General features: G+C 36.3%; 1 protein-coding gene across 1 annotated transcript; it reads right to left on the reverse strand.

The window, feature by feature from the left end:
- Window positions 1-10,566: 10,566 nt before the first annotated feature.
- LOC132726182 (uncharacterized) lies at window positions 10,567-11,397 on the reverse strand. The gene is made up of 2 exons (XM_060711453.1): window positions 11,232-11,397; window positions 10,567-10,976 (listed from the first exon to the last, which is right to left on the reverse strand). Exons 1-2 carry the CDS (start codon window positions 11,395-11,397, stop codon window positions 10,567-10,569), a joined length of 576 nt encoding a protein of 191 aa, XP_060567436.1.
- Window positions 11,398-16,100: the final 4,703 nt, after the last annotated feature.

A 16,100-nucleotide genomic window follows, 5' to 3' on the forward strand; every position in this document is an offset into this window, starting at 1 on the left:
ATACCCCGCTAGCGGTGCGCAAATGCGTTTCCATTTCCCCCACTGAGTTGCCTCAAATTTTTACCGATAGTCACGTGACATGTGCGACAAATACCAGACGGATCGTAAATCACGTTAAGAATTGAAGAAATTTCGGCTATAAACTGATATTAATCAGCAGCTTTTTTAATTGGTCAGATGTCACTGGGTCATAAAATGTTGTTAGAGTATGTTACCAACAACTTGTGACCCTCTCTGGTGCGATATTTGTGTATTATGCCAATTATTTTTAGCGTGAAACGTAGGGGTCCGAGAGAGAACAGCCGATTTATGACACTTCGTTTGATGCGGGTCGGACTAAACTTTGAATCGGCATAACTTTTTTAATAATCAAGCAATTAACATGCGGTTTAAAGCACATGAAAGGAAATTCATTTACGGAGGGAACCGTGTCAGGGATTTTTGTTTGCTAAATCAGCGACTTAATTATCTTAATTACGCAATATGTATGGTGAAAAAAAAGCCGCATAAAAATGTTTGACGTTACGTAATATTTTTTTGAGAAAAGATAGAAAAAAATTTGAGACACGGTTCCCCAGATAATATAAGTATGGTTATTTTCCAAAAAGTTTTGATGACAAAAAAAATAAAAAATGACTTTGGATATGACGTTTTAAAATTTTAGGATTTTTATTCAAAATCAATCATTTACAAAGGCATTTTTTTCAAATATGTTTATTTTTTATGATGATCAACGACATTTAATGCACAAAGATTAAATAAATAACAATTATTACTAAAATAACTTGGTTTAAATGACATATATGTGAGTACCACGGAAAGTGTCTGTTGTCACCTTAATCTAAGGAAAGATTTAGTAATAAATACTATAACCAATTTTCAAGATATGGGGGCTAGGCAGCACCGCCTGACATAAAATTGAAATATTTTCAGTTTGAAAAACTAAAATGTAATTGTTTAGTTAACACTATTTTTAGGTATTTTATCTTTATCTCAAATTCATATATACATTTGAACAACAAGCTCTGATTATTATTTACATCCAAAACAAAGAACTTTGATCATTATTTACACCCAAAATAAACACACTTCATTTATCAACCACTTATACGAAACATCTTTTCACGTATACGTCTTTTATAGGAAACAATATTAGACACCTGGCGACCCCAAGTTCTAAACACCATAGACCAAACAAAACAATAAAATCACCACAAAATGAAGAACACAAAAATGAATATTTTTACAACATAAGATGCAGTATAAACCACAAACATTCATCCAACAATATTAACCTCACACATTACACAATCTAATCAGCATCAGAAAAGCAAGTTAAATCACTCAATATTTACATATATCCTCAAAACAAAGCATCAATAATATAATCTTGACCAGACAAACATTCAACCAATTTCAACCAAATATTTATTACCAAACAGATATAACTCAGAAACCAAAACAACTAATTACAACCAATAAACCCTGATCAATTAAGATCACCACAATAGCATTCAACAAACTTCAACAAATTAACAAAATTCCCTTCAAAACAACAAATTTTCTTCTCAACAAAAACATAACCTCTACACACTTTTAGTGTGTCTCTCCTACACTGATGTAAAATCTCTCTCAAAACTCGCATATTTTTTTGTTATACCGATTTGATATTTAACATGTATGTATACAAAGTTTACTATACGCACAGCGACTGGTTTAACTATGATATTTACACTCCATTTAAAACAATGTATCACTTTAAAGAAATATTAACTCGTTGTTTCATCTACACAATATATCACTGCAGGGAAATATTAACTCGTTGTAAGATACGTATCTACATATAAACTTCATGATTATTCTGATGACTATTAGACTACTCAAAAAAAAAACACTCCAGCGTTTTCAAACAATTTTTAATAATCTAACCCAAATTTTTCCCTTTCCCCCCCTTAGGGTTTTCTGCACAAAAAGTTGTTTCCTTTTCCTTTTTCCCGCTACTTTCTTAAAACCCTTTTAGTTCTGTAAAAAAATAATCCCATCTCATTATGGGGCAACTTTACATTGCTGAATATACGTTAAAGAACAAAGGTCTGTATGCCCGCTTTAAAAAATTTTTTCCCGGGACAAATATTTGCTTTAATTCTTTTTTCCAAATACCATTTCAAGATCATTCCCTTTCGATAACCGGGAAGTTTCTCTATTCAGCAAATTTCTTTTCTCGGTTAAACTATTGGGAAACAGCCATCACAAAAATGTTTTAAAAGTGAAATCCCCCCCTCTGTTTTCTGAAGGGAAACACTTTTCCCAAAAAAAATGAAATTTTTAAAAAAACGGGAACTTAGTAAAGGTTTCTTTCCAATACTTGAAACCCAAATTTATAAAGGGCCTTTTTCCCTTTTTTTGGGGCCCCCTATGTTTTATTTGGGTGTCCTTTCTTCGAAGATCTGTTCCCAAAGACGAGCAATTTCTGCAAAAGAAGCCCAAAAAATTTTTTGTAGCATCCAGCTTTAAACCCCAAAAATATCTCATTTTTTCTTTTCCTGTCGCATACGTTCCCAAATTTAAATCCAAATTTTTTCATCTTCCCTTTGCATTTTACCTTTGCCAACAACAAAGACCAGTAAATGGGCTTTTAAAAACCCTTCATACATTTAGTTTAAATTTTAAATTTATCCTTTCTTCTCCCTATTCTTTCGAACAAATTCCTCAACATCTTCATATGCTTTCCCCTTTACCCGATTCCAAACATCGCCTACATATAAAAACAGGGTCAAATTTCCCCCCGTTAAAAAACTTTTCCCCCATCATTCTATTAAATGTTGCACCAGAATTGACCATTCCGAAAAGCATCCTTCTGAATTAGTAACTACTTTTTGTTGTAGAAAATGCTGTTAGATGTCTTGATTTTGCTGCAATAGGTATTTGCCAAAAACCTTTGGTCCAATCAATTTTCGTGAAGAACTTATCTTCTTTAAGCGTTGCCCTTTTATCCTCAACATTATCTATTTGATCTGTACTAAACTTTGTTCCAGAGTTGAGTTGTCTGAAGACAATACAAAAGCGGTTTGTATTATTCCTTTTCTTCACCAAAACAATTGGAGGATTATAATCAGAATTTACTGGTTCAATGATACCACATTCAAGCATTTTCTTAATTTCATCCTCTACCGATGCCCTTTTTGCTTATCCTCAAATTCTTGAAGCAACGTATTAACTTCTGATTTTTGTTCAAGTGATAATTGATCATTAAAATTAACATCTCTGTACGTCTATTCACCCTGTGTATCTACTAGTTCTAAAAGATTTTCGTCATCAACAACCCAAGTATCATTATTTCTTTCGGCTTCTATTACAGCTACACTCGCACAAATTCTATCTTCTCGTTCTTCATATTTCTTCATATATTAATGTGGTACATCCCAATTCTATCACCTACTTTTACTTTGTAGTCAAACTTGTTAACTGCTTCACTTTCAACAAATGGACCTTTCCATTGTAACATCAGTTTATTGCGTGTTGAAGGCAGGAGCAATAAAACTTTGTCTCCTTTCTTAAGACTTCTTAAATTTGGATCTGAGGATTCAGAAGATAAGCGAGACTTACCGGAAGCATACTCAAGATTTTACAAACAATAGTTCCGTTGATCAAGAAGATAACCCTATGGCACCTAGACATACGAGTTCGAGTACATTTGTGCAACATAAACTCCCAAAACTTACCATACCTAATTTTGACGGAGATCTTACCAACTGGCATACTTTCTGGGACTCTTATGAGTCATCTATTCATCTGATTTCTACGTTATCGGAAGTTCAGAAGTTCAACTACTTGCGATCTCTGGTTCAAGGTACAGCAGCACGGTGTATAGACGGGTTTCCTTTGACGAATGCGAACTATTTAAAGGCAGTGAGTCTACTAAGGGAGCGCTTCGGACAACCACAGAAGATAATTCATAGATACATGCAGTCCTTACTTGAACTTCCAAGACCTAGCAACAATGTAGTAAGTTTACAATGTTTTTATGATAAAATGGAAACTTTTATCAGAGGTTTAGAATCACTTGGGCAGTCACAGGAATCTTACGGTAGCTTATTAATACCAATAATTTTAGAGAAGTTACCAGGCATAATGAAGCAAAATATGGCACGTGAACATTGCAGTGTAAACTGGGAATTACAAGAGTTAAGGTCAGCTATCTGTAAAGAAATTTCTTTCATGGAAGCAGGTATTTCTACTACTGATATTAACAACCGTAAACCTGATGTTCATATTCCCACAGCGTCATTCTTTACAGGAACCAGACAAAGTACAAATGAACGTAAAATGAACGTAAGAAAGACGTCAATTTTCGGAAAACTTTCAAGAAAGTGTGTCCTTTTTGTAATGATGAACATTCCCCAAACGAGTGCAGAAAGTTTACATCTTATGAATCGCGTATAGACATTGTAAAAAGAGAACATTTGTGTTTTAACTGTTAACGGAAACATCAAGTATCGGCATGTCGTTCCCCAAATAGATGTCGTCTCTGTCAGCGCAAACATCATTCGAGTATCTGTGACAAATCTACTAAGCAATCAAACTCAAAGCTGAATCCCAATGCCGCAAGTTTCACCATACCAGCTACTTCCGGTGTTTCAAATCAACCCGAGGCTGTTATTCTACACTCTACCACCCAGCTAAGACATGACGTTTCTCTGAAGACAGCCGTTGCACAGATATGTTATAACAGCGTTTCATTGGAAACAAATATTCTTTTTGATGAGGGAGCTCAGCGTTCTTTTATTACTGAAGAATTAGCGGAGAAACTACAAATTGAGCAGACAGGAAGTGAAGTCGTTCATTTAGCATCGTTTGGTGATACTAGGCAAAGAGTACGACACATGAGAAAATGTTCTATACATCTTATTACAGACGACAATGAGAAAATATGCATTGATGTTTTGATTGTTCCAAAGATAGCCGTACCGCTGCGAAATTTTAATCAGAATATATCAGCCCTCCCATACTTGCATGGTTTAAAGCTAGCTCATCCAGTTACAAATGACAAAAATTTCGAGATATCGTTACTGATTGGAGAAGATTCATATTGGAAAATTGTTCAAGATAAGGTAGTCCAAGGGAATGGTCCAACAGCGGTGCAGTCGAGACTTGGATATCTTTTATCCGGTCCACTTCCGGTTTCCAACTTTCCAGCGTCAAGACAACATCAACTTCCGGTTTCTACACTAACAGCGTCCACATCCCAACAGTCTCCAGTTCCCGCACAAGATACGTCCACCCATTTGTTGAACATTCAAACGTCATCCCCAAATTCCTTTGATATTGAGAGATTTTGGAAGCTCGAGTCCCTGGGTATATCTCAAGAAGAAGAAAACCCTGAAGCTACATACCTAGAAAACTACCAGCGTGATTCAATCACCTACAATAACGGACGTTGCACAGCCAAACTGCTTTGGAAAGAAGATCACGCTATCTTACCAACGAATTATGACATCACCAAGAAACGCACTGAAAACGTAATCAGACGTTTGCGTCAAGACCCTAGTATTCTACAGACGTATGGAGAAATAATCAATGATCAAGAAAAGAGAGGTTTTATTGAGAAGGTCGACGAATGTATCACACCACAACACAAGATACATTACATTCCCCACCACGGCGTCAAGAAAGACTCAGTCACAACACCGATACGCAACGTCTATGACTGTAGTTGTCATCAGTCACGTGACCAACCAAGCTTAAATGACTGTTTGAAGTCTACGCCACCAGAGCTTAACGATCTTACTCAAATTCTTATCCGTTTTCGGTTACACAGATATGCTGTTACTACCGACATAGAGAAGGCTTTTCTACAAATACAGCTTGCAGAAGAAGACAAAGATGTAACAAGATTTCTTTGGTTAAGTGACCCCAAATATCCCGACAGTACTTTGATCACCTACAGGTTTAAAGCAGTTTTGTTTGGTGCTACATGCTCCCCGTTCATTCTTAATGCAACAATTTTAAAACATCTAGCAAGTAACAGTGATGTATGGGTCAGTAGTATTTTAAGAAGAGATTTGTATGTGGACAACGTTTTGTCAAGCTTTGAAGATGAAAACCAGGCACTTGCTTACTTCCATGATTCACGAAAGCTTATGTCGTCTGCAAACTTTAACTTACGCTCTTGGAATTCAAATAGCCAGAAACTACGAAATTTAGCCTTAAACTACGACGTACAAGATAGAGATAAAATCACAAAGATACTTGGAATGCGATGGAATACAGAGACAGATATGTTGACTTTCCAACAAACCTATATACCAGTCACAGATACTACAACGAAACGAGAAATCTTGCGACAGACGTCAAAAATATTCGATCCTCTTGGTCTACTTAGTCCGGTTACGGTACGTGCTAAGATTATATTGCAACAAATTTGGGAAGAAAAGTTTGATTGGGATACTCCACTTCCAGCAAATATACAAAAGAGGTGGAAAAATCTTGCTGCAGATTTGACTACACTATCCACCACTCAATACAGACGTTGCTATTTTCCCGGAGCAGACGAGAAAATTAGACAAGCAGACGTCCATTCACATACTACCTTACACGTGTTTGTAGATGCTAGCCAGTCATCATATGGAGCTGCAGCTTACCTTTCCAATGGTCAAAATTCATCACTTATTATGGCAAAGAATCGTGTGGCACCTCTTAAAAAACTTACGTTACCTCGACTTGAATTAATGGCAGCTGTAATAGGTGCTCTACTTAGCCACATAAAGAAGACATTAAAACACACAAATTTCTATCTTTGGTCAGCCAGTCAGATTGTTTTACATTGGTTAGAAACAGCTAAAACTTTACCCCGCTTCGTGAGGAACAGAGTCGAAGAAATACAAAAACTGACCAGGGACAGAAAATGGAAATACTGTCCAACCAACTATAACCCTGCAGATTTACTTACCCGTGGTATAACAGCGACCCAGTTTCCCAATAACATCCTTTGGCAATATGGACCATCCTGGATAAAAAATCAATCAAAATGGCCTACATGGAATCCAAAAGATGCAACAGTGCTCACAGCTTCCTTATATGACACTTCCGGTCATGAAACCAACACTTCCGGTTCAGACCCTAGCACTACCAGTACTGTTACCACAACTAGCGAGCAAGGCATTCATAGAGTTATTGATATTGACAGATTCGGTTCATACCAGAAACTATTACGTGTTACTGCATATGTGATGAGATTCATACAAAACAGCAAAAGTTCTAAAAAGAGACTCGAACCCCTGTCCCCCAATGAATAACTTCAAGCTGAGAAATTATGGCTAATAGACTGTCAGTCCAGTACTTATCCAGCAGAGATCAGCAACATGAGATCAAGTAAATCCCGCTCACAGCTTGTCAAACAACTTCGACTATTTTTAGATAACGATGTCGGAATCCGTTGCGGAGGTCGAATTCACAATGCCCCACTGGTCGAGAGTTCGAAATTCCCTTACCTGTTACCATCAAAACATAAATTGACCCGTTTGATTGTACTTCATTACCATCAAAAAATACTGCATGCTGGAGTAAATTCTACAATTACTTATATACGACTGATACCCGCTATTCGTCAATGTGTAAAGACAATTCTTCGCAAATGTGTCACTTGCCGGAAGGTAGTTGGCCAAGCATACTCACCCCCGGATCCTCCTCCGTTACCCAGATATCGAGTAGAAGATACAGTGCCATTTACAGTGACAGGTGTCGACTTTACAGGCGCACTTTATGTCAGAACTAAAGACGGAATGGAATCAAAAGCATATATTTGTTTATTTACGTGTGCTTCCACACGAGCGGTGCACTTAGGACTCGTGCCAGATTTGACAGAAGACTCCTTTCTACAAGCATTTAGATTCAGCAGCCAAAACTCTTTACCACATGTCATGATCTCTGATAATTCTTCCATATTTATGGCTGCATCCAACCATATAACACGTTTGTTCGAGTCCCGACATGTACATGACACACTTACCAGTCATGGTACCACATGGAAATTTATTCCTAAGCGTGCACCTTGGTATGGAGGATGGTGGGCAAGGCTGATTGGACTCACAAAGACAGCACTCAATAAAAACCCTGGGCCGTACCTACGTTACATACGACTCTTTGCAGACTGTCATAACCGAGATAGAAGCCGTTATGAATGACCGTCCGTTAACATATGTCTCATCCGGCAATCGCCCAGAACAAGAACCATCAACACCAGCCCATCTTTTATATGGTAGACGCATTACTACATTACCGTATCCTGACACTGTTGATGAAACGGACCTAAGTTTGAGCCTTGGGAAACAACAGAACATTACACAACGTGCCAGAGTTCAGCTTAAAATCATAGAAGACTTCCGTAAGAGATGGAGACATGAATACCTAATTGCTCTTAGTGAACAACATCGTACTTCCGGGAAAAGTAAACAATCCATATCAGTTGGTGACGTAGTACAAGTTCACGTTGACGTACCACGTGCACAATGGAAATTGGCGGTCGTTGAACAACTCGTGCACGGAAGAGATGGACTCGTTCGGTCGGCGAAAATTAGAACAGACAGTGGTGTTACCAATACGAGGGCTGTTCGATATGTATTGTCTTTGCACGTAATTCTCGTTTGATACGATACGACATACGATACGATTTGAGCGCTTCACACGTGGATAATTTGTGTTCTGACCAATAGAGCAAAGCATAACGAAAAAATCAATACCAAATTGTACATGAGCTACAGCGGATTATCACAAATACATCGATTGAAACGCATCCACTCATTGACCACTGTGTGAAAAATGGTGGGCGCAAGCATTGCGAATTGCACTGAAATCCGGGGGTACATCAAAGGTCGCGCTGTATTAAGAAAGTCTGCCGCTGAAATTTTCAAGGAGGTTGTGGGCATTTATGGTAAAGGTCGGATGTCTTGTAGATGGGCTAAGAAGTTTGCTTCAGGCAGAGTGTCCATTGAAAATGACACAAAAAGAGGAAGAAAAGTCAGCATCAGCACCAAACTTGCTGAAGCCAGAATTCAAGAACTGTTGCTTGACGACGCGCGGTATACAGTGCGTGAGCTAGCGAAACTAACAGGGGTTTCATCATCAACAGTTCACTTAATTCTTAAAAAGCAGCTAAAAGTTAGGAAGATTACAGCACGCTGGATTCCTCATCTCCTGACTGTTGAACAAAAGAGGTCACGTGTCCAATGTGCTCGTAAAATACTGAAAATGGCACAAAAGATGGAGAAAAACAATTTTTCTGACTCGGTTACAGGTGATGAGACCTGGATATACTTCTACGAGCCACACAGGAAAATGAGTAACAAAGTCTGGGCTACAAAAGCTGCAAAGAGGCCTTGTATTGCCAAACGAACAATGAGTGTGCGTAAGATGTTGTACGCCATTTTCTTTACAGCACGTGGTCCAGCCATACAGGTACCTGTACCAAAGGGAAGAGGTTGTCTTGAAAAAGCTTGACAAATACTTCGGGAAAATTCGGCCGAAAAGTGGCATGAGACACATTAAATTGCTCCATGACAACGCCCCTGCCAACAAGGCTGCTATAGTGACTTTTTTGGGGGAAAACATGTGACTGTACTCCAGCATCCCCCGTACTCGCCAGATTTGTCCCCCTGTGATTTCTTCCTGTTCCCAAGACTCAAGAAAATGCTCGCTGGTAGAAAATATTCCAAGAGACCTTCAGTTGGTTCTGCCATATACCAGTGCCTCATCAGTAAACCCACAAATGACTACATCCGGGCGTTTCAGATGTGGCTGAAAAGACTGAAAATTTGCATTTAAGTGCAGGGGGAATACTTTGAAGGGATGCACCAAAAATAAGTAGGTTTTTTTTCGTTTTCATAGAAATATAACCTTAATGACAATACATATCGAACAGCCCTCGTAGACTGATAGTGAAACTTTTTCCTTTGGAAGTTACAGAACTATAACTATGAAATTATATTCATACAAAGTGACTCTTCAAGACTTTATTTTAAAGCTTAATAACGAAAGTAACCATAATAGTTTTGCCAAATGAACTGCATAGAGAATATACTTACTTATTTAAATTACTCTTTGTTATTGTATGCTGATAAGTTACTTCTGAACATACTGCTTAAATATTCTTTATCTTTGTGTAATAAGTGTTAAACATTTCGCGGCCCCCAGTATGTCCGCAAGAAAACTACATATATGTACGCTATTATCTACGTTACGTCTTACCGCGCTATTTGACGTCAACGTCACTTCTGACGTATGTTGTTATTGTTTATATATTACTGTTGAGATTTTGTACACATTGAATCGAGAGTCAATACAGATCGAACCTACACAACGCCTTTGTATTATTACTTCCAATATACGAAACCACTTCCACATCTTGGTCGTGTTTTCTTATCATAATGATGTTTATACTCTTCTTGTGAGTTTGCTGAGATTCTCTCTAGCAATCTTGCAAGTTTGCTCTAACCTATTTCTAAAATCTAATACGTATTTACTCATACGTATTACGTGTCTCTGGTACTTCTGTCTCTGTCCATAATTCTTTTAGTGTTTGCATGGGACCTCTAAAATTCTGCCATATAGAAGTTCAAATGGTGAGAACCCTGTACTTGACTGAGGGACTTCTCTGTATGCAAAGAGAACCGCAGACAAATATCTGTCATAATCCTTAGGTCTTTCTTGGCACATTTTCTTTAACATTCTTTTTAAAATACCATTCATCCTCTCACAAAGACCACTACATTTTGGATTGTAAGGGGTAGTAAACAACTGTTTCAGTGAAACAAGTCTACAAACTTCTTCCATAAGTTGTGTCGTGAACTGACTACCCCTATCATTAAGTATTTCCGATGGAAAACCTACTCTTGCAAAAATATCTAACAATGCGTCGGCTATATTTTCAATCTCAATTCTTGGTAAAGCAACAGCTTCTGGGTAACGTGTAGCATAATCAACTACAGTTAATATGTACCTATTTCCCTTTTTTCGATACAGGCGTTATTGGCCCTACCAAATCAACCGCAATTCTCTGGAACGGAGTGTCAATAATAGGCATTTCATCTAAAGGAGTTTTCTGAAGTCTACCCCTGGGTACCGTCTTCTGACAAATGTCACAGGAATGACAAATCTATCTATATCACTAGAAATCCCTAGCCAGTTAAAACTAGACTGTATTCTGTCTAAAGTCTTACGTACAGACAAATGCCTACCCACTATAGATTCATGAGCTAATGACATAACTCTTTTGTGATATATACTAGGAACAACTATTTGTCTTGTTTCAGACTTCAAATCACCTTTCATCGTCTCAAATATTCCATACAACACATCTTTTTCTACTTCATATCTAAATTTGTTACCACTTTTTGTTTTCATGATCTTATTTTCCCTAGCATACTGCCACAAACGCTGTAACGTATTGTCATTTTATTGTTCTTTCTTAAGAACATCTACCGACATTTCGTTATCTTCGACCTTTGGAACTAAAGGAGTTTTCATTGCTTTCTTCTCTTTATCTGCTTGTGCTCTAGTAACAACAGCAGCTATGTTTGTTACTTCCCGGCTTACCCACTTCTCATTTGGCTTATCAAGTACACCCTGAATATTGCCCAAGACTAAGTCACAAATTGCTGACTCTAAAACCATAGCTTCTATTTCACCCTTATAATAAGGTGTATCAATGTCTATTTTTGCCATGGGTACCAACCTGTCCCGACCATCTATTGCTTTCATGACACAATTTTTATTCAGCATTTGATCTTCTTCCACTAACTTCTTTCTGCTAACTAACTATTGCTAACTCGCAACCAGTGTCTCTTCGAACTTTCACCTCTTGATTACAAACATATCCTAGTTTCAGATCCAATTGACGTTCAACTTATAATGATTCAATTGTACAGCTACTTGTAATGACAGGCACAGAATTGCCATTGGCTAATTTAAGTTTCCCCTCTTCAATACAACCATCATAAGAACTTGTTGGATAAATTGACATACAAAACCCCGATACTTTCTTATCATCTGATCTACCATCACATCTATTTTCTCTAGGCCTACAACGCCAGTTCCTTGGTGAAGAAACCCGATTTGTTTTAAAGTAATTTCTATTTTGCTCTCCATATGACATTGCAGCAGCCCCATATCTGTTTTAGTCTGATTTCGACAATCTCTGGCCACATGAACCTCTCTATTACATATGAAGCATGTAACTTTTCTATTTTCTCTGTGATAGTACTGTATTGGTTTCAATAAATTACCTTGATTAAGACGTATTGGTGATTTATTTGAAAAACTGGCAACTTTTGAGCTTTTGCTATTTGTAATCGTACCGCCATGAGCCTCTAAGTATTGTTCAGCCAAAGAGATGACTTCTCTACGATCCTTTGGCTTTCGTTCCTTAAGAAAAGAGCTAGCTCTGTTGAACAAACTTTGACAAATTGCTCTCTAATAATAAGGTCTTTTAATCAATCTACTGTATCCGCAGCATCGGCCATTTCTGTCCATCTGCTGAAGTAGCTTTCTAAGCGAGCCATAAATTGGTTAACATGTTCCCCTTGTTCCGGCTTAACCTTTCTAAATTTAGTTCTGAAACCGTCTTCTGTTAATTGGTATCGTTTCAAAACTGCTGTTTTTAATTCTTGATAGTCTGATGCTTACTCGGGGGGGGGATACTAGTTTTCCCCGTTAATAACGAACTTAAGCTTATTGCCCATGTATCTTTTTTCCATCCTTGACTAATGGAGAATCTTTCAAAACGCTCTTTTGACTCTTCAAATTTTGGCAATCTTGGCCTGAAACCGGTGCTAGGTGGGGTATAAATGCGATACCCTACCTCGATTTTTAACTTCATCAATTCTATTTCTTGCTCTTTCATTTTCATCTCTACTTCAGCATTAAAAAAAACGTTTCTTTTCTTCACGTTCGGCTTCTTTTTCTAGACGCTCGGCCTCAAAACGCCGTCGCTCTTCCTCACGTTCAGCTTCTTTTTCTAGACGTTCGACTTCACGTTCAGCTTCTTTTGCTTTAAGTTCGGCCTCAAATCGCCGTCTATCTTCTTCATATTTCTTTCTTCTCTTTAAGATATTCTGATTCTTTCTTTTGAACAAAATCACGTAAATCCCTGTCCTTCAACCCAAGCCTCTCGCCCAATGATACCCATTTCTCATAATCCATAATTGCTTAATAATGGACAATTATGCGACAAAATAATCAACTTCTACGAACAAACGTTAAGTAAATACGTATTACTCAACAAAATGATGTACCTCTGTAGCACCGACAAGTGCTTACCAAAATCTAATCTCTATATAACAATGCCACCTACCGGGCACCGGCAATGAACTTGTATTATCAGTAACAACCAGGGCACCGATAATAATCTTCTTGTAGTGTTTAACAACAATGTAAATTTTATGACAACAACCAACACGGATGGTAAAAAAAACTATTCACTTTTATGAATAATCACCCACTGGACACCGGTTATAAACTTTTATCAATTACTGATGCCTACCTTCAACAAATTATAAGCTATATCTTTATCATTGATATAAACTTATTAACACAATGATTCAAACTATCACAACAAATGTCTCCTTAAAACCTTAATTCAATCACCGTATTAACAGTATTCAACAAAGGGTACTCTCCTGCTAAAGTGCAAATAATTCTTCAGTTTACATAAACTTTAAACACAGTCCGTCACCGCTTCTCTACATATAAACCTCTATTTAAACTCTATTGTACAGACAGTTTACTTGTATAACACTACAACGCAAATTTATCGATTTTCGCCTAACAGCTTTTACACTGCTCTATTTTACCAACAGATTGAAAATGATTTAAGGTTAAACAAAACTTTTATCAAAGTTTAACAAACAAAATTTTGCCAGGAAAGATTCCAACTTAAAGAGAATGTCCCGGACGAGCCCCCAAATTGTCAGGAGAAATGACTGCCTTGATGTTATTTAATCTAAGGAAAAATTTAGTAATAAATTCTAGAACCATTTTCCAAGATATGGGGGCTGGACAGCACCGCCTGACATAAAATTGAAATATTTTCAGTTAGAAAAACTAATATGTAATTGTTTAGTTAACACTACTTTTTTAGGTATTTTATCTTTTTCTATCTCTAATCTATATATACATTTAAATAACAAGCTCTGATTATTATTTACACCCAAAATAAACACACTTCATTTATCAACCACTTATACGAAATATCTTTTCACGTATACGTCTTTTATACGAAACAATATTAGACACCTGGCGAGCCAGAGTTCTAAACAACTTATGACCAAACAAAATAATAAAATCACCACAAAATGTCTCTTTTGAATACTAATGCATAACTGTCCTATTGTAATTATTTGCTTGACAGATTCACGTACTTGCCTTAAACACAGTTTTAGTTCTAATTATTCTTAATGTTGTACTGTTTCATTAAAGTAAACTATAATTGAAATATCAACTGGAAATTCACATTCTAATCAAACAAGTAAACAATATGACTAAAAATGGGTTTAACGCACATCAAAACTTGAACTAAATATTACTTTACGTCTCTCGAAATGGCTAACATATGTTGTAATAATGTTTCAATAAGGGTTATGAGTGTACACCAAGTAGATGCTTTTCATGCTTAATTTAACAGCGTTGAATCTGAAACTATTTGTTGAAATTGCAGCTAAACGTAAACAGTGTTTTTTCCCTTTGTCTTATATAGAAGAATATGTAATAATTATTTCTTATCTGATGATAAAATGCAAATAGAAATCAAAAGGCTTTTTTTTCTATATAACCAATGAGTGCCGTTTGAAAAAGTGTAAACAAACTTAAAAATAAGAAGCTATACAGAAACAATAATTGTGGTTGCTTAATAAGCATTCGGTTTTCTTTTCCTTGATTTGAATTTAATTTTTATTTTAACAATATGTCAATAAATCGAGGCTGTCAAAAATGGTAATCATCCCAAAATATAGTATTAACATAAATTTCTCTCCAAAGCAGTTACTATTTACATGTGCATTATATGTATGTAACAGTGAGGTAATACACTCTAATTATCATTCTAAATTTTATTTATGATAAAAATGAAGCCATTACGGATGTGCCCTGTATCACGAGGTCAAAAATCAGAATCTCTTACTGGAAAAGAAGTTATATGAGCATGTAAATAAGCGAGTAAAGGGTTTGAATAGAAAAATAAAACATATCTGTTTGTTCTAAAACTAGTTAAGTATGTCCACTCTTAAGAGCTCAATAAGACGAAAAACGATGTAAAAATCCCAGTTTTTAAAATTTAAGTCGACTTTGTATGTGTTTTCTTATTTTGATCTAAAAACAGAAATAAATTATTTGAGATTTTAACTTTATAAATTAATTTAAAGAAATGAAATTTAGTGTATATCGTACAGCTTCTAAAATGTACAGAACATTTTGTCTTTACGAAATCTATCATTACAATGTTATTGCAGTTCAAAATGTCAAATGCGATTTTCTAAAAATGACAAAAAATGAAACATGTGTTTGTAGAAATTAAGCCAACAAACTTATTTCAGATTATTAATTTTTAACAAGCTTTTGCTCATTTGCATTTTTATTTCCAAAAAAAAAATGCTGTCCAGAAAATAATTCTTCTAACAGCAATACATTAAAACTAGGTTTCGGCATGGCCGAGTGGTAAACGCGCCAGTCTAGTAATCTCATGATCGCTAGCCGCATTGGTTCAAATCCTGTCAGGGGCAAGTCGTTGTTTCCTTGAGCAAGAAACTTTACACTCATTGCTCAGTACTGGTTGGTTCCAGGAACGGATTCGAAAGTGTGTCTATAAGCTTATAGCTTCCTACACAATCGAACTAAAATAAATTCTGTATAAACCAAAAACTAGGTAGGTGAAAAACAGCTTTAAACCATAATGTTTTTTATTATCTATTGGTCATCATTTCGATTTCCATTTTTATCACCAATTTTGTATAAAAAAAGACAGTTTTCAGATAATAACTCTTTACAAAGACAAAAGGTTAAAATTATATTGGTACACAAGTGTAACATCAAAAGGTTGAAATTAGGCTTCAAGC

Source organism: Ruditapes philippinarum, unplaced genomic scaffold (assembly GCF_026571515.1).
Source record: "Ruditapes philippinarum isolate M1 unplaced genomic scaffold, ASM2657151v2 ctg724_1_1_1_1, whole genome shotgun sequence".
Classification (NCBI taxonomy): domain Eukaryota; kingdom Metazoa; phylum Mollusca; class Bivalvia; order Venerida; family Veneridae; genus Ruditapes; species Ruditapes philippinarum.

Excerpts from the sequence above, each read along its gene's own strand:
- LOC132726182 (XM_060711453.1), bottom strand. The coding sequence starts at position 11,397 with ATGAAAACAAAAAGTGGTAACAAATTTAGATATGAAGTAGAAAAAGAT. Across the intron at positions 10,977-11,231 it reads AGCTCATGAATCTATAGTGG|TTGATTATGCTACACGTTAC; the intron begins GTAGGCATTTGT and ends TATTAACTGTAG.